This window comes from Rhinoderma darwinii, chromosome 4 (genome assembly GCF_050947455.1).
Source record: "Rhinoderma darwinii isolate aRhiDar2 chromosome 4, aRhiDar2.hap1, whole genome shotgun sequence".
In the NCBI taxonomy this organism is placed as follows: Eukaryota; Metazoa; Chordata; class Amphibia; order Anura; family Rhinodermatidae; genus Rhinoderma; species Rhinoderma darwinii.
In genome coordinates this window covers 65,817,449-65,836,266 of record NC_134690.1, presented here as the reverse complement: position 1 = coordinate 65,836,266, position 18,818 = coordinate 65,817,449, and the positions used below count along the sequence as shown (strand labels likewise).

Genomic DNA, 18,818 nt, shown 5'->3' with positions numbered 1-18,818 from the left:
TAAAGTGAATGTGCAACCGACAATAAGGCAAATTGTATGGTAACGAAAGATCTTGTTCATCCTATACTATGTGACGATTGCTCCATGTAAGTCATCGGATCAACATGCTATATCTTCGATCAACGCTTGTTTACCGGCAGAAATCTGCCAGTCAACTTTCTGATGCTAGACGTCTAATCTATCACGATGAAGATAATGGACTAATGGCTTAATATTTTTATCCCTGGAGCCTTTTTTTCTTCCTTTCACAATGTCTAGTTATTAAGCTTTTATTATTTCGAAAAGGGTTTTTGTATGTTTTGCTACTATGGAGATAAACTTCTGAGGAGCGACTCATATTATGACATCTAGTGTAGATTAATGAGGCTAAGGGAGATAGGAATCAGCTAATTTATTCAATTACATTCATGAGAATTTTGATCTCGTATAGAAGCCTGGTTATATGAGGACATTCCGACAAATTGTGCATAGTATTCCTAAGATTGTTACCAAGAAAAAACACTAAAAGGCTGCAGAACGGTCAAGGAGAATATGATTGGATGACATCTCCATGCCCCAAAGACGGATGTTGGACTGGGTAACCTTGGATCCACCCGAGTGCCTTCCTTCCAGCTGCACAGAACTATTGCATCACTACGGTATTTTTGTAAAATAATCCTGAGTAATAAACCCCAGAAGCAAGGGATCTTCTCCCATGCCAACTTTAGATGGGATTTTTCTCTGGTGGTCCTGTTGTGATTGGGCCCATTTATTGTATTAAAAATTGGCCCACCAGAGGTTCTGTTCCCCTGGTGTGCAAACCTTACCCTCCCTAAGTAATATAAAATTGTCTTCATGTGTTAATGCAATTTTATTTAATTTTTTTTGCTGCACTCATTTTTTTACAATATAATAGAAACAACAACAAACTAGATCAGCTAATAACTATTGAATTCAATGAGAAAAGCTAGCTCAAGGAAAACACCAACATCCAACATGCACAGGAGATTACAACAAGACACTTTTTTATTTGTAGATCTATAAAAATCTTTTAACAGCTAGACAGGAATTCACAGCATCGGTCTTTTTCCACATCCTTTATATAAATATATATATATAGTGGTAAAAGCTATGGGATAAATTCAATACGACATACCCCAAGTGAGACGCTATGGGGGTGGGTTCAGAGCTTGACATGGACTAATGTTTATGTCAGGGTTTGACTATATAGTAAAAAGTTTGTAAGATTATTGTCAGAATCCAAGAACCAAGTGCTATGTTGCCATATATTTAAATTCTAATGCTGTATTACTTCTTTTTAAATGATGAGTTTTTTTTTATTTTTATAGAATTCACTCCTGCAGTGCTTTTTCATGAGCTGAAGCTCCCCCGCCCTACCACGAAGATTATCAGTTTTCTCCCCATACTCATCACACTGTGCACAATCACGCTGTGCAGTGAAAGAGGCTGGGCTGGAATAATGAGAAGTGTATGATGCTGACCAATCAGTGACCAATCCGTGTCATACACTTCTCATTGTTCCAGCCCATTGTTCGGCCTTATTTACACGATTTACACGATAGAACGACAGTTTTTCACGGCCGAGGTGCATACGTGCTCGGCGCTGCGGGACGCGATGTCTCACATCCCGCATAGATGAGTCTATGGAGGGATGCGTGATGCGTGAAAAGATAGGACGTCCTATTTTCCCATGGACCCTTCACACAGTCCGTTGAAACTACGACTGTGTGAACGGCCACACAATGAATTACATAGGTCTGTGGGACGGCCGCTGGTTCAACGGCCGTCCCACGGACGTTTAACACGCTCGTGTGAATTAGGCCTTACAGTCTGATTGTGCAGTGAAAGAAGCGGGGCTGGAACGATGAGAAGTGTATGACGCTGATTGGTCACTGATTGGTCAGCGTCATACACTTCTCTATACAACGTCCAGTTGGTAAAAAGTAAAAACACGCCCAGTTGTCTATTAAGAAACTAATTAGCATAAATCTAAAATTGTTCATAACTTGCTCAAAAATGATAGATTTTCAAAATAAAAACCACTGCTGTTATCTACATTAAAGCGCCGATCAGATTATGTAGGAGATAGGGCACTTATAATCTGGTGACGGAGCCTCTTTAAAGTTAAAGTGCTAATGTTTGGCATGCTTACGTAAATATAGACAGGGATTTTCTTTTATCAGTCCCTAACTCCTCTATCTATTCCCTGACAATTGTTAGAGGTAGTCTCATCCTTCTCGTCATAAGTGCTGCATTGACACCTGCTCAGTCAATGGCTTCCTTACATATCAGTATTCTGGGGGATATATAGATTTATCATCAGTCAAGGAATCAGATATATGCTGGGTGCAGATATACGTGCCATACAATGCTAGGAAAGCGTAGGTGTCCTCAGGGTGTGAAAACACTTTATGCCAATCATCAGTCTTTTCCAGACATTATTAAGAAGCTGTAATAAAGTCTCTCTATCTAGGGAAGCATTTTTATTTAGTCAAAAATTATATATGCTTAATCAAGCAAAATAAAATACTGTAACTTCTTTTTCATTTAGTAAGAATTCAACAACAAGGTACAAAGGGTACAAAGGTCTAGCAGAAAACAACCTCATTCGAAGAAGACTTTGGAGCCAATTACTTGGCACCAGTCTATTTCAATAACCTATTTAACCTCATTGATGATCCCCTGTATGTGCAATCATAACCATGTGTATGATGCAATTATAAGTGGATACATACATGTTATGTACAGTTGGAGGCTGAGCCCTCAGAATAATCTCCTCTTGTGGGCCTAGGGATTTCCAGTCTGATCCTGAGTCCATGTGACAAGACAGTGACCAGCCTCTCTGTGCCTAGGTTTCAGTGTAATGTGTTGATCACATGCTAGGATAAGCAGTGCATGGTTTTGCTTACAAAACTATGTGGACACAGATAGTACTGCCTCCCTTTCTCTCCCTATAAATGATGCAGATAGTACTGCCTCTCTGTCTCTCCCTGTAAATGATGTAGGCACAGATAGTACTGCCTCCCTTTCTCTCCCTATAAATGATGCAGATAGTACTGCCTCTCTGTCTCTCCCTGTAAATGATGTAGGCACAGATAGTACTGCCTACCTTTCTCTCCCTATAAATGATGCAGATAGTGCTGCCTCTCTTTCTCTCCCTGTAAATGATGTAGGCACATATTGTACTGTCTTCCTTGTAGTGTAAAGGATGTAGGTACAGATAACACTCCCTGCCTGTCTCTTCCTGTAAGGCCCTATTCACATGGCAGGGATAGACGGCTGTGTGACGGCCGTTTATTTAATGGCCGTCACACGGCCGCAGTAAAAACAATAGACCCCAAATGAGCATATTCACACGGCCGATTTTTTGATGACCCGGTAAACTAGGACGTCAAAAAATGGAACATGCCCTATTTTGGGCCGTTCTCACGGCCGCACAACTCCCATAGAAAGTCTATGTGTCCGTATAAAACACGGTCGTCACTTAGATGTGATGCGAGTGACGGCCGTGCTTTCTGAAGCTCGCTCTCTCCACCTCCTCACAGTACGATGTGCATGTGAGGAGGAGGAGATTTAGATGGCACACCCCCTGTAGATAGTACCAATGTAGCTCCTTGTAGGAGCGGAATCCTTCTGGCCAGGGATTCCGTTCCTAGATGGAGACCCTGACGTCACTATCCATACATGGACAGTGACATCAGGGGCAATTCCTGAAGCGGAATCCCCGGCCATAGCATTTCCGACGCTGTGGCTGGGGATTCCACTCCCGCAGAATTCCCTGACGTCACTATCCATATATGGACAGTGACACCAGGGTCAACCCCTGAAGCGGAATCCCTGGCCACAGCATTGCTGACACTTTGGCCGGGGTTTCTGCTCCAGGAGAAGCCCCTGACGTGACTATCCATATATTGACAGTGACACAAGGGGCAACTCCTGAAGAGGAATCCCTGTGCAGAAGGATTCCACTCCTATAGGGAGCTACAGTGGCACTATCTACAGGGGGGGGGGTGCTATCTACAAGGGGGCTGTTGCACTACCTACAGGGGGCTGTGTGGCAATCCCTACAGGGGGCTGTGTGACACTCCCTACAGGGTGCATTGTGGCACTATCTAGAGGGGGCACTGTGGCACTACCTACAAGGGGGCTGTGTGGTAGTATCTAAAGGGCTCACTGTGACACTATCTACAGGGGGCACTGGGGCACTATCTACAAGGGCCACTATCTACAGGGGGCTGTGTGGCAGTATCTACAAGGGGCTGTGTGACAGTATCTACAGGGGGCACTGTGGCAGTATCTATAGGAGGCACGGTGGCAGTATAGGGGGCACTGTGGCACTATCTACAGGGGTCACTGGAACATTATCTACAGGGGGCACTGTGGCATATCTACAGGGGGCACTGTGGCACTATCTACAGAGGGCACCATCATCATCTTTGATTGCAGCCAAAGCTGCAGTACACGGTTCAATGGTTGTGAAGACATGGTAGCAAGTAAAAAATAGCAGAGAAAAAGCCAGAAACCAATGCAAAGAAGCTAAGGGATCAGAAAAAGCTCTCTATAGTGTAAAAGCAAGAGAAAATGGTGACTGGGCGATCATCTGACCTTCCTGTGGGTGTTTTTAGTGGGTTGGGACCCAAAAAATTGACAAATGAAATTCATCCTTTTTTAAAACGGACAGTGAAAAATGGATGCAAAACGGGTCACAATCGGCTGTTAAAAACGGAAACACTGTCCAGAACGAAAACGGAACGGATGCAAAACGGCCGAGAAAAACTGACTATAACATCCGACACCAGGACCCTGTCGTGTGAATAGAGCCTTAATGATGTAGGTACAGGTGGCATTATCTGTCTGTCTATTCTTGTAGATGGTGTAGCTATAGATACTACTGGTTCCCTGTCTATCTATGTAAATAATGTAGGTACAGGTAGTACTGCCTCCCTCTCTATCCTTGTAAATTATGTAGGTCCAGATAGTACTGTCTCCCTGTCTCTCCTTGGTATAGGTAGAGATAGTACTGCCTCCCTGTCTCTCTTTAAATGGTGGGTCATGCTGGAGCCTCTCTTATGGATTCACAGAGCACTAACATGGCTGCTGGGCTCAGAAAAGTAAGAATATTTCAGAAAGTTATAACAGGATATCAACATATTTCTGTTAACTAGTAGAAGTATTTCAGAGTTATCACGATATACAAATGATGCTGTGCCAAGTAGTTGAAAGTATACCTTCAATTTTGGTTTAAATCAAGGAAAGATTAAACTCCTAAGTTTCCTTAAGATTCATATCACGATTTTGCAAAAACACACCCTTAAACATTGACGCTTTGATCATGAAGCATTGATGATGTGGTCCTGAGTGAAGTTTATTTCTCCAAATTCTGGAACCGACTTCCACCTATGGGGCACTTTCTGTATTTACTTTATATAAAGGCCCTATTGGCATCAATAAGAGCTGATATAATCAAATAGAATACATCAGGCTATAGAGAACCTACCAGATTATATCATTTACCAAACAAGTGAGAGTCCTGCTATTTATAAGTAATATAACCCAATCTTTCATTTATTGCATGTAGCCAGAAGAGTCTAAAACCAGAAGCTCCACTAAAGGGGTTCTACTCTCTATGTAAATAAAGCTTAATCATTGAAGAAAGACAAATATTTCAACTTTCTGATATTGTGGTACATTTCCACACTGTCTTTAAAAAATCTGCTTGGTGTCAAGGACTGAAAATCAGACCTCACCTGTTTCCGCTGAGGGTTCGTTACAATGTACCAGTCTAGTCAATCCTGTAAAAGCTAAACATAAAAGCAGCATAAATCTCTCTCCTGTCCTGTCTCTAACCTTCACTGATACATACCGTAAGCTGTGAGCAGGTCTATTCACTGACAGTAAACCAAGATCTGGGTGAGGAATGGAAACACTGAGTATATTAGAAAGTTATAGGCTAGGGCTCCTTGGCGACTTTTGGTCACGCAAAGGCTGCAGTAAAGTTGTGGGTTACTGTGGACATTGCGCAATTGCAAAGTAGATGGGGGAGGAGTCTTGCGACAATCACAAGAATTCCACCTTGATTAGAAATCTTGCGATTTTCGTAAGACTTATCCCTTGTAGGAAAACATTGTGGTCGTGCATTGGTCATGGTAACTTGTGATTTTACTATGACTGTCGCATGACAAAAAGTCCTAGCCTAAATCATATTCCGGAATAAATAGCAATTCTTCAATATAATATCAGAATCCATTCTTTTATCTGCAGGGCTGTATTTATAATAATCTGAAGATGAACAGGGAATTTCAAGTTTCCTGCACTTGAATTGCAGACCCACCGGAAAACACAAGCCCTGTATACAGTCCATACACAGGTTCATATTGTTTACAGCAATGGTACAACTATCAGCCTAAAGGAAAGGGACTTATTTTGTGTAGCCTTCCATAATTTTGTATAACCACATCTTTAATTAATAAGTCATAATTTAAGAATTCACAAGAAACATGTTTTAAGAATAGCATTTATAACAGATTGGAATAAGACTTACCATTTCCTGTTATCCATCCATACAAATGGGACTGACTGCCAATCTTGTGAGAAGTCTTGCACATCTCTTGTAATCTGTTGTGAAAATGAAGGTGTCTTATTGCCAGTGCAGTAGAACTTCATTGTACTTGGTGAGTCAAAAATTAAGAACTATTCAAATATCACTAAGATTGGTGTCAACATAACCATTATAAAAGTTAGAGCAAATAGTATCCCTATGACATATCCTATTCCTCCGCCACCTAGGGACACGATGTGTGGCACTATCTACAGGAGCATTATCTGCAAGTGGCACCCTGTGACTCTATCTACAGGGGACACATTGTGGGTTCAATGTGTGTGGCACTATATACAGTGGGCACTGGGTGTGGAACTGTCTACAGGGGCAGGGGCACTGTGCATTTCACTTTCTACAGGCGTCACTGTGACTTTTACAGGGGGCACTGTGTGGCACTATCTACAGGGGGCACTGTGTGGGAAACTATCTACAGGGGGAACTATGTGTGGCTTTCTACAGTGCACTGTGTGGTACTATCTACAGGGAGCACTGTTTTGGGCACTATCTACAGGGGGCACTGTGTGTTTCAATTTCTACAGGGGGCACTGTGTAACGTTCTACAGGGGGCACTGTGTGGTACTATCTACAGGGGGCACTGTGTGTTTCACTTTCTACAGGGGCCACTGTGTGTCACTTTCTACAGAGGGCACTGTGTGTGTGTGCGGGACTATCTACAGGGACCCCAATGTGTGGCACTCTCTACAGGGGGCACTGTGTGTGGCACTCTGTACAGGGGGAACTTTGTGTGGCACTCGACAGGGGGCACTGTCGGTGGCATTATGTACATGGGGCACTTAGTGTGGCATGGGGAATTATCTACATATGTCACCTGGTGGCTATATCCACAGGCGGCACCTTGTTGCACTTTCTACTCGGGCACTGTGGCACTAACTACAGGGGCACTGTGTGTAGCACTCTCTACAGGGGGCACTGGGTGTGGCACTGTGTACAGTCGGCACTGTGTGTGTGTGTGTGTGTGTGTGTGTGTGACACTCTATAGAGACAGTATATGTGGCCATATCTACTAGAGCATTACCTAACCGTGGCACCTTGTGGATCTATCTGCAGGGGACACCTTGTGGATCTATCTGCAGGGGACACATTGTGGCACTATCTACAGTGGGCATGGGGTGTGGCACTCTATAGCGGAACTGTGTGTGGCAGTATCTACAGGGGGCGCTGTATGTGTCACAATATACAGGGTGCACTGTATTTGTCACTCTATAGGGACACTGTGTGTAGGACCAAATACAGGGGGGACTATGTCACTATTTACAGGGGGCACTGTGTGGCACTATTTACAGGGGGCACTGTGTGGCACTTTTGTACAGGGGGCACTGTGTGACACTATCTACAGGGGGCACTGTATGGTATTATCTACAGGAGGGCACTGTATGTAGCATATTCTACAGGGGACACCGTGTGGCACTATTTACAGGGGGCACTATGTGTGGAACTATCTACAAGGGGCACTATCTACTGGGGCGCTGTATTTGGCAGTCTATATGAAGCACTCTGTATGGCACTATCTACAGGGGCACTGAGTGTGGCACAATCTACAGGGGCATTATCTACAAATGGCACCTTGTGGCTCTATCTACATGGGAAATCATGTGGCACTGTCTACAGGGGGCACTGTGTGTGGCACTATCTACAGTGGGAACTGGTGTGGCACTATCTACAGTGGGCAGTGTGTGCGGCACTATCTACAGTGGGCACTGTGTGTGTCAGTTTCTACAGGTGGCACTGAATGTGGCACAATCTACAGGGTGCACTGTATGTGGCACTCTATAGGGGTACTGTGTATAGCACCAAATTCAGGGGGCATTGTGTGTGTCACTACCTGCAGGGGGCATTGTGTGTCACTTTTTACTGGGGCAGCGTTCACTTTTTACTGGGACAGCGTGTGGCACTATCTTCAGGGGGAATTAAGCAATACACAGTGCCCATTAAATCAATGGGTTGTTTGTGTAAAACAGGACAGGCCCTTCAGAGTGAGAGACGCTCTTTGTGACTGTTCACTCCTCTGCCTGAAAGATGAGGATTCCGAACAAAAGATCCCCCACTATTAATTCAGAATTCCCTTAGAGGCTATATGAAAATGTGTTTTCTAAACTGGACAGCCCCTTTAGTCAATGTTAGAAGTATACAATTATTCAATATATACCCTGAATGCAGTATACATAAAGAATAAATGTAAAATACAAAAAATAGAGAAAGAGAAGAGGGGGAAGAGGAAAATGCAGCTGCAGTTTTCCTCTCAGTGTTCCTGTGAGACTTGTGCTGTATGCTGTAAGAGGGAACGGGTAGCAGCAGAGGGGAGTCATCTGAGTACAGCCCAACCGTTACAGCACAGCCCTTATATCATGCCAGGATGAGTCTGTCAACTCGCCAAGCATTGAGAGAGATAATGTACATTTACAGAAGCCGGACAATAGATACACTGTGTGGTATCTGAACACTTGATGCACAGAATAAGACAATGTAGTGATAATAGAGAAAAACACCTAAGGCTAGCATACAGAGGAACAGTCGAGACCTGTTTACTGGCATCTTTCACATAGGTGCATAACAAGACACTAACCAATGAACCAGACTCATCATTGATCTACATGAGTATCCACACCTACCATTACTATCTAGATGTAAAGATAAACCTTCTTCCTAAGGCAAAACCATTTCAACTTAAAGTTTGGGAATAACTATTGACAAAAACACGATTCCACTTCAGGTTAATCGTGTTTTAAAATTAATTAATTATTAAACAAATTAATTAGGAGCAGTAATCCCATCAAAGTCACTTCCATTAATTTGTTTGACAGGCTTTGTTGCATTTACCGTAGTTTAGTTATGCGAGATATTTTTTTTTAAGCTCCACTTAAACCAATATGTTTTTATTTCCATAGAATGTGTGAATTGCAACATGCGTCTCATAAGTTAATTGGTTCCAATATGTGGCTGACCCTGGCAGCATGTGTTTTATTTCTCTACAGCGCCACCACAGGAAAGATGAGGCATTACATCATGCCCGTAGAAATAAATGGACGGGTCACGTAATTCAGGGGATATACGAGTCCCCTAGAGCGAGAGCCGTTCTTAGTATCCTCTCTCCTTTGGCTTGTAGATGGGTGTCTTTAAAGGGGGTCTCTCCATTATTAATGCAGAACTGGCTAGCAGGGTATTTAAAAATGGGATATGTAAACCAGACAGCCCCTTTAACGGCTTATTTTTCAACAAGTATATAGATATATCGAATTTTTAAACAACAAAAGAAATCAGTTATATAAGAATACGAATGCTTTTGGTTCATTTCTAACTAGTCCAATCACTGGCTCGCAAACATTTGGTATTAATGAAAACCTCCCTAAAATCTCGAAACTGTTACAATCTAAATAATCCTGTAAATTATACAATTCCTTGAAAAGAAAAATAAGCCAAATTGTGTTTGATGGGAAGCCATGCCTTTTGCAAGCAGCAATGATCCATCTCCCTTTAGTAGAGAGTTATTGATTCAGGTTGAGTTCTACTCTTTTGAGATTTATTAATGGACTTAATACACACAATAATGTAGCTTGTACTACAGAACCGATGCTTAAATGTCTACATAGTAAATACTTAACATCCTATCATTAGGGATTGCTTACTTAACCCCCAACATAAAATGTAAATTCTATTTAAAGAGAAACACCAATTTATGGGAACTTTTGTAAAGGAATTTTATAATGTACATTTATTCTTTGTTTATTGAACTTTTGTTTTTTGGAAAATACAATTGGCCTACTTGGCAGTCCGCTTGAATCTTCATGAAGAGGGGCAGCTGTGGATACATGGTGAGTATAGACCATTCAGAGCCCCATAATTTCAGCCGTTACCTACGCTGCCGTGTGAACATACCCTTACAGTCGTGCTCCTGCCGCTGATTCCGTGGGTACAGTGGCAGTACTCGTGCGATCATAGGACGAATATATCCGTCCTTATGCTGGAACTAGCTCTTGCATAGGACGGATATATCCGTCCTTCGTCGTAAAGGGGTTAAGAGAAAGATGCTATCATTGTCCGCCATCTTAGGCTCTGTTCACATCTGCATTGGGGTCCCGTTCTGACGTCCTGTCGGAGTTTTCCGTCAGAACAGGACCCTGAGCAGACACAAACTGACACCGACGGAAACCAGAGGTTTCCGTTTCCATCACCATTGATTTCAATGGTGACGGATCCGGCGCCTGTGGTTTCCGTTTGCCTCTTTTGTGCACCGGATCTGTCGTTTTGCCGGAAGCAATAGTGTAGTCAAGTACGTAGTCTAAAATAGCGTAGTCTACAGCCACACAGACAGCTTGTAATTAATTTTGGATAAGGTATTCAAGTAATTATCTATCTATCTATCTATCTATCTATCTATCTATCTATCTATCTATCTATCTATCTATCTATCTATCTATCTATCTATCTATCTATCTATCTATCTATCTATCTATCTATCTATCTATCTCTTACTCTCCCTATTTAACTGCTCCTGCAGCAGAACAGGGAGAAAGTAAAGGGCTGTACTAATTTAAGTCTCCTCTTACTTTGCCCCATATTAAAATTAATGGAGTGTGCAGCCTGCAAATGAATAAAGCTACCAAACAGGATGTAGCCCCATTTTTTTAAATTCTAGATTACAAACTTAAAGAGTGACTGTCGTTTCAACTAACTTTACATAAGTCAATTGTACAGGCTAGATAAAAACTTTGTAATATATCTTATTACAGAAAAATGCCTATTTCTTCACTTCTCAGACTCTACTTTTCACTCCCCTGCCTTCTGCACTGATCAGTCACTGTCAATTCACTGCTAAAATTCATATTCAGTGAAGAAGTGATCAGATGGATTATCAGCCTCAAGGAGAGATCAGCAAGATTACATCTTAATCCTATGGTTGTCCATGGAGAGGAGGAGGGACGGACTTCAGAGAGACAGAGGCAGAAAGACACACAGAGATACTGCTGCTTCTAGTAAGTGTCCAACAATCTCACCCTAGTGCAGGATCCACAGTAATGCTGCTTATTACTGCTGTATAATGTCCTCCATGTGTGTGTGTGAGATAGAGGAGCAGGATCTCCTCTTTTCCCTGTGTACTGTGTATGAGAGACATCATAGCAGCTAGTTTCATAATTAGAGGTGGAGCCTACATAGGGGAAATCAGGTGAAAATGCCGATACAAGTGATATAATGGTCAGGAATAATGTTATTCCCCATATAAAAACACACGACGGCTGACTGAAAAATCACCTGAAATGACAGGTACTCTTTCAATTTACACACAGAAGTGCACATCTTAAAGGAGCACTCCCACAATCTTTTTTTTATTCTCTGGCCCTTTGGAAAGGCACATTATGTAAATAGAGAAACTGACTTCCTGGTGGAGTCTCCTATTACTGGTCACATGACACAGCTGAGAACCAGAAGGGAGTGGATAACTCACACATACACCCCCGGTAAAAAGATTACCTTCACCACAATTTACATAATGTGCCTCTCTAATGGGCTGAAGAATTACATTTTGTGGGAGTTCTCCTTTAAGAGGCTACCAAGTGGAACCCTGAAGGTATCCTTTAGGTTTCAACATGTGTGACCTGATGCGGCTGTGATAACCACTGATTGCAGTTGACTGTAACTTTTGGATAGTAAGATTTCTTCCTTATAAGCAGAGAAGTTTCTTGAACACTTCTTACTTACGCGCTGGAATGGTGCAGTCTCTTGTGCTGTTGTAGAGTCTTCTAAAGTGTTTATTGCAGTTTGGGCTTGTAAAAGACAGTCGCCCTAGAATAAAGGAGGATAGGAGTGAGTGGCAATACCAATACGTATTATCTTATTAGAACAAAGAAGCAATATACAAAAATAAAGAATAAAACACTCAGCCCCCCACATATTATTTGCAAATGGACTCTTTGCACACCTGCTCCCCAGTGCTTCTTAACAAAATACTGGTGTTGCCTAAATTTTATGTCTGAAGAGAAAAAAGGGATTGCGATGTTTGGTGGATATCTCTCCTCTGGCAGAATACAGATTGCAAAATGGTGGATTACTTCCACTTGTAAAGGGAGGCCTGATGAAGACGCTGGTTCAGCGTCGCAACGCGCAGCCATAATTAATTTGGTTTTAAAAACGACCTTCTGGTTTGTGCCTGATGTCAGCAGCGCTACTTCTCCTGTCCAAATTGTTCTTCAAATTTTATTTATCTAATACGTACGTAAACCTACACTTTTATCCATCTCTCTACAGCACTGCTCTATGAAATTCCAAGAAAAACCGGGAGCCTCTGCTAACAGACGGGGTTACTAGGAGGAAGGCAACAAAAGTGCAGAGAGAAAAGAATTATCTACAAGCATCAACCACCTCTGTCTGTCACGACAAGCACTACACAAAATAAAACGAAGACCCATTAATACTGTCCATGCTTTAGTTTTAAAGGCACCCTGACAAAAAGTCAAAAAGAAAAAAGTATGCCCTTATGATAACTACTTTGTATCAACGATCTCGTTCTGAAAACCTCCAGAAAAATCTATCTATCAATCTATCTATCTATCTATCTATCTATCTATCTATCTATCTATCTATCTATCTATCTATCTATCTATCTATCTATCTATCTATCTATCTATCTATCTATCTATCTATCTATCTATCTATCTATCTATCTATCTATCTATCATATTTTTATAAGATGTGTCCTTTAGGCTCTTTGCTCCTTTACAGGGCCTACGTAGGGCTCCCCCCTTTATTATTAAAGAGGCTCTGTCACCAGATTTTGCAACCCCTATCTGCTATTGCAGCAGATAGGCGCTGCAATGTAGATTACAGTAACGTTTTTATTTTTAAAAAACGAGCATTTTTGGCCAAGTTATGACCATTTTTGTAGTTATGCAAATGAGGCTTGCAAAAGTCCAAGTGGGTGTGTTTAAAAGTAAAAGTCCAAGTGGGCGTGTATTATGTGCGTACATCGGGGCGTGTTTAATACTTTTACTAGCTGGGCGCTCTGATGAGAAGTATCATCCACTTCTCTTCAGAACGCCCAGCTTCTGGCAGTGCAGACACAGCGTGTTCTCGAGAGATCACGCTGTGACGTCACTCACAGGTCCTGCATCGTGTCAGACGAGCGAGGACACCGGCACCAGAGGCTTCAGTTGATTCTGTAGCAGCATCGGCGTTAGCAGGTAAGTCGATGTAGCTACTTACCTGCAAACGCTGATGCTGCTGCAGAATCAACTGTAGCCTCTGGTGCCGGTGTCCTCGCTCGTCTGACACGATGCAGGACCTGTGAGTGACGTCACAGATCTGCACTGCCAGAAGCTGGGCGTTCTGAAGAGAAGTGGATGATACTTCTCATCAGAGCGCACAGCTAGTAAAAGTATTAAAAACACCCGATGTACGCACATAACACACGCCCACTTGAACTTTTACTTTTAAACACACCCACTTGGACTTTTGCAAGCCTCATTTGCATAACTACAAAAATGGTCATAACTTGGCCAAAAATGCTCGTTTTTTAAAAATAAAAACGTTACTGTAATCTACATTGCAGCGCCTATCTGCTGCAATAGCAGATAGGGGTTGCAAAATCTGGTGACAGAGCCTCTTTAAAGTTGGAGCGCCAAGTAGCCTTGTTCTAGTGGATCTGGTCCAATCATGTATTATATGGTCGGCTATTTATTTTAATGGCCGACACTAAAAGGGAATGTATCATACATATATATATATATATATTTTTTTTTTTCATTCATTGTTTTTCATAAATTTTTTCATTTTCTCGTAGATTTTTTTCTATTTGCTGTTCATGATTATTGGCGCAGACATCTTTCCTGGACGGGACCCATTGACTTCTATGGGAGAGTATTCTGTGACCTGTGCAGAGGTCACTGTGCAGGAAGGGATATGAGGCGAAATGTGTCTGTCACCTATTATCAATGGTGGATCCTGTGTTATCTATCTAGAGGTGTTACTTGTCATTGTAATCCTGCCTGTGGTGATATTGAGATGCCTGCTGAGTAGTGATCTCTACAGAACAGGAAGTGGCAGACTATTATGAGGCTCAGTGGCCAGAATGAAAACTGCAAGATTTGGGGATTGCTTTTTAATATAGATGACAGCAAAGAAAAAAAAATCATCACCAAAAAATATGTTTAACCTAAAAACGTGATTTAAATGATAGGTAATTTTCTGATGTAACACTCCCTTTAATGTATGGCTGCTGATACCAGACTGGCAAAGGTCAGTTGATCTCCGGGTCGAATTTAAAATGTGTTTGTCTGGATGAGGCAACCCCTTTAAGCCAGTGAAGACCTACATTGTCAAAGGAGACCATAACAGCAGAATATATAAGTAATTGGTGACCTGGCTTCAGAAAAATGAATGTGTTCTCCTGGCAATTTAAATAGTAGAGATGAAATGCTATGTTCTCCTGGCGGTAGACATGTTAAGAGCCGACCAACATACCTGTTAAATGCTTTAAAAACTTCTCTTTCATCCGTAGGTCTCTGGGAACTATTTCTGCAGTGACATAAAGACAACACACATAAGATTTGCAGAGAACTGTACAATTGTTCTACAGAGAGTGGAACGTACATGTGAAGACGTGACCTCGTGATTGACAAATTAAAGTGGTGGATAATAGATTGTGCCAAAGTACATAAGACATGGAAATCCAGGCTTCCAGACTGCTAAGCTGGCCTGTGCTGCCGTGATCCATTTAAATACAATCCTTTCACAATGTGTTTACTACACCCTCTTGTAACTGCTGCCGGCTAAGCGCAATGATGAAAGACTTAGCTCGGTGGTATAAACAGAAGTGATACTGTGCCTGATACAAATAACAGAGCCATGTTTATTTTACTGTCTCAACGTAAAACCCTAACAAATGGGCAGGTTCCACCACTGTGACTGAGCAACCCAATGGAAACATTATATTATAATCAGGATAAAGGAAAAACTGTAAAAGATAGGAACCCTGACACAACAAACCAACCACCTCCCCTATCCTTTTTATTTTGGTGATCGAGCCCCTGACCCACCTGATCAGGCTGAATAAAGACATTAAGGGAATTGAAGTTAGGGGTCAGACACATAAATGCGCGCTATATGCGGATGATATCTTTTTTTTTTTTTTTAATTGTATGTTTTTTATTTTCATTTATCATAACATAAATATACAAAACCGTAGTAAATTCAGACAAGTAGATACATCTTATTCGAATAAAGGCGACAACATTTTGCATAGTATATTGGTCATTTTTACAGACGTCAACATCTTATTACCCCAGTGTAGCATATGGATTCCATATGCAAATTGCCCTCTATCCGTTTATATATCCGAGAAACATTAAAGAGGTTATTGTCTGTTCTGAGTATGAAATAAAGGATATGAAGTTTTAACTCGTTCCTCAATTCACAATTGTATCTCTCGCCTACACAAAATAAAGATTAATTCCAACAATACTAACACGACAATCGACAGACACATTAGGATAGGGAAGGGATAAGGTAAGAGTTGTAGCTTTAGGAGATATCTTAATCTCTATATTAAACCTGGATGTACTTTAAGAACAGTGGTCTTTCTCTCTCATGGAGGTCTAGAGGAGTCGTACATGTCCCAAAACCTCCACACACTTGTAAAGCGATCTACGCAATTATTCAGTGAGGCCGTCAATGATTCCAATCTCTTGACCTCCTTTATTCTGTTGTAAAGGGCCTCTAGTGTAGGAGGCGTTTTACGTTTCCAATTGGCCGCAATAAGACATTTCGCTGCTGTCAGTATATGTAGAAGTAACCGGGACTGAACTTTCCCCCAACCCTTCGGAGGCACATTTAAAAGATAAGTCAATGCTTGGTTCGCAGGTCTATTCCCAAATACTTCTTGAATGAGATTTTCTACTTCCCCCCAAAAGGGTCGCACTAGTTTGCAGTCCCAAAAAATATGAGGAAGTGTCCCCACGTCGCTGTGGCATCTCCAGCACCTATCCGATACCAACGGGTAAATGCGATGGAGGAATTCCGGGGTGTGATACCAATGCATTAGAATTTTATACTGGTTCTCCTTATAAGCCGCACATAAAGATGACTTCGCTGCCTGGGACCAGATGATTTGCCACAGCGACCTGGGTATCTCCCTACCCAAATATGCCTCCCACCTGGCCATATATCTATGTCTGGCTGGCTCTTGAAGAGGGGAGTCGGCCAGAATAGCATACATCTCCGATATTAACCCTCTAGTTGAAACAGTTGTTTTGCAGAGCCTTTCAAAGGCTGTGGGCTTAGAGAAACCCTGTTCTGTTCGTATAGAGCTAGCAAAGTGTGTGATTTGAATGTAACTGTAGTATGAGTTGTTGGGCAAATTGTATTTAGCTTGCAACGTTGAAAACGGTAGAATTGTGCGTTGACACGGGTCTACTATATCAGCAAAGTAAAATAATCCTGCTCTCGACCATGGCTGTGACATCTTTGTAGTGAGGCTCTCTGGTAGGGAGGGATTATATAGGAAAGGTGTCATTAGAGACTTTAAGGAAGATAATGCATATTTCGCCTTCGATACCCTCCAGATATTCCTAGTGAATGTCATTGTGTGTAGGAGGGGGGTCGCTAAAGTGTCCGTCGTCCCCGACCATAATAATGTATTTGGGTGTGTAGGTGCTATCCACAGTTTCTCAATCTCAGTCCATTTATTATATGCCCTTAGAGAGGTCCAACATGGTATCCTTCTCAAATGTACCGCTAAATAGTACCGGTAAACGTCTGGAACCGCCAATCCACCTGCCCCCACCGATGTAAGCATGACTGATACTGGGATTCTATGTCTTTTACCCGCCCAAATGTATTTCAGTAGTGCTGTTTGAAATCTGCAGATGTCTTTTCGTGGTATAGGGACCGGGAGGGTTTCCAGAAGGTATAAGTATTTTGGTAGGATATTCATTTTAACCGCCGATATCCTGCCAAAAAACGACAGGGGTAGGACAGACCATCTAGCTATGAGTTTGCTTATATCCTGAAAGAAGGGGACATAATTATGTTTGTACAGAGAGGTATATGAGCTAGAGATCCGAGTGCCCAAGTATTTTATTGTATCTGTCTTCCAAGTATATTTAAAGGAAGACTGCAGGGTTGTTATGAGCGCTGGGGCTAGATTGATCGGCAAGGCTTCTGTTTTAGAGTTGTTAATTTTATAACCTGAGTATCGACTATATTCCTTTAGAACCAAGTGCAGATTAGGCAGGGATATTTGCGGATTGCGTAGAGTCAGGAGAACATCATCCGCGAAGAGGGATATCTTAAATTCCCTGTCTCTTACCATGATACCCTGTATGTCTGGATTTTTCCTGATATATGAAGCCAGTGGCTCTACGCAAAGTACAAAAAGGAGGGGAGAGAGCGGGCAGCCCTGGCGGGTACCATTGAATATAGAAAAGGTTTGGGATGTAGCATGTGGCAATTTTACCGCCGCGTTTGGAGAAGAGTATAGTGCTCGTATCGCTTGGAGGAAAGGGCCAGAAATGCCTATTGTCTCTAGGGTGGCGAAGAGGAAGGACCAATCTAATCGGTCAAAAGCTTTCTCAGCATCTAAGCTCAGGAGTAAGCCCGATGTTTCTGTTTGATTAACCACATCTATCAGGTCTATAGTTCTTCTAGTATTATCCCCTGCCTGTCTATGCATGACAAATCCCACCTGGTCTTTGTGGACTAGTCCAGGTAGTAGGGAGCTCAGTCTATTGGCTAAAATCTTAGTAAATATTTTTAAATCCGCGTTCAGCAGCGATATCGGTCTATAGTTAGAGCAATCAGTATGATCCTTTTCTGGTTTGGGAATAACCGTAATAAAAGAGTGGAGCATTGAGGGAGGTATCTGTTCCCCCATCAGGAAAGAGTTAAAGAGATCTATCATGTGTGGAGTTAGTGAGTCCTGAAAAATTTTGTAATAAAGATAAGAGAAACCATCAGGCCCTGGTGATTTGCCGCTAGGGAGCTCCTTGATCGTATCTTGCATTTCTTCTAACGAAATGGGTGCATTAAGCATGTTAATGTCTGATGCTGTGAGAGTAGGTAGAGAGCTGGGTTTTAAATATTCCAAGAGACATTGGGTTCGGGTTGTGGGATCTGTAGGGAGTTGGGACGGTAGTGAATATAGCTTTGTATAATATTGGTGGAATAGGTCAGCCTGTTGTTTAGGGTCAAAGAGTAACTGTCCTTGTGAGTT

The 18,818-nt window shown here is 42.1% G+C and overlaps 1 protein-coding gene across 1 annotated transcript in view; it reads right to left on the bottom strand.

The window, feature by feature from the left end:
* The window catches only part of ALKAL2 (ALK and LTK ligand 2), a 56,039-nt gene that overhangs the window by 11,746 nt on the left and 25,475 nt on the right, over positions 1–18,818 (bottom strand). Inside the window, exons 2-4 of the mRNA XM_075863908.1 lie at positions 15,071–15,124; positions 12,314–12,397; positions 6,542–6,615 (exon numbers count right to left, since the gene is read on the bottom strand). Of these exons, the coding sequence (XP_075720023.1) occupies positions 6,551–6,615; positions 12,314–12,397; positions 15,071–15,124 (203 nt within the window). The 3' untranslated portion in view covers positions 6,542–6,550. The remainder of the gene's footprint in view (positions 1–6,541; positions 6,616–12,313; positions 12,398–15,070; positions 15,125–18,818) is intronic.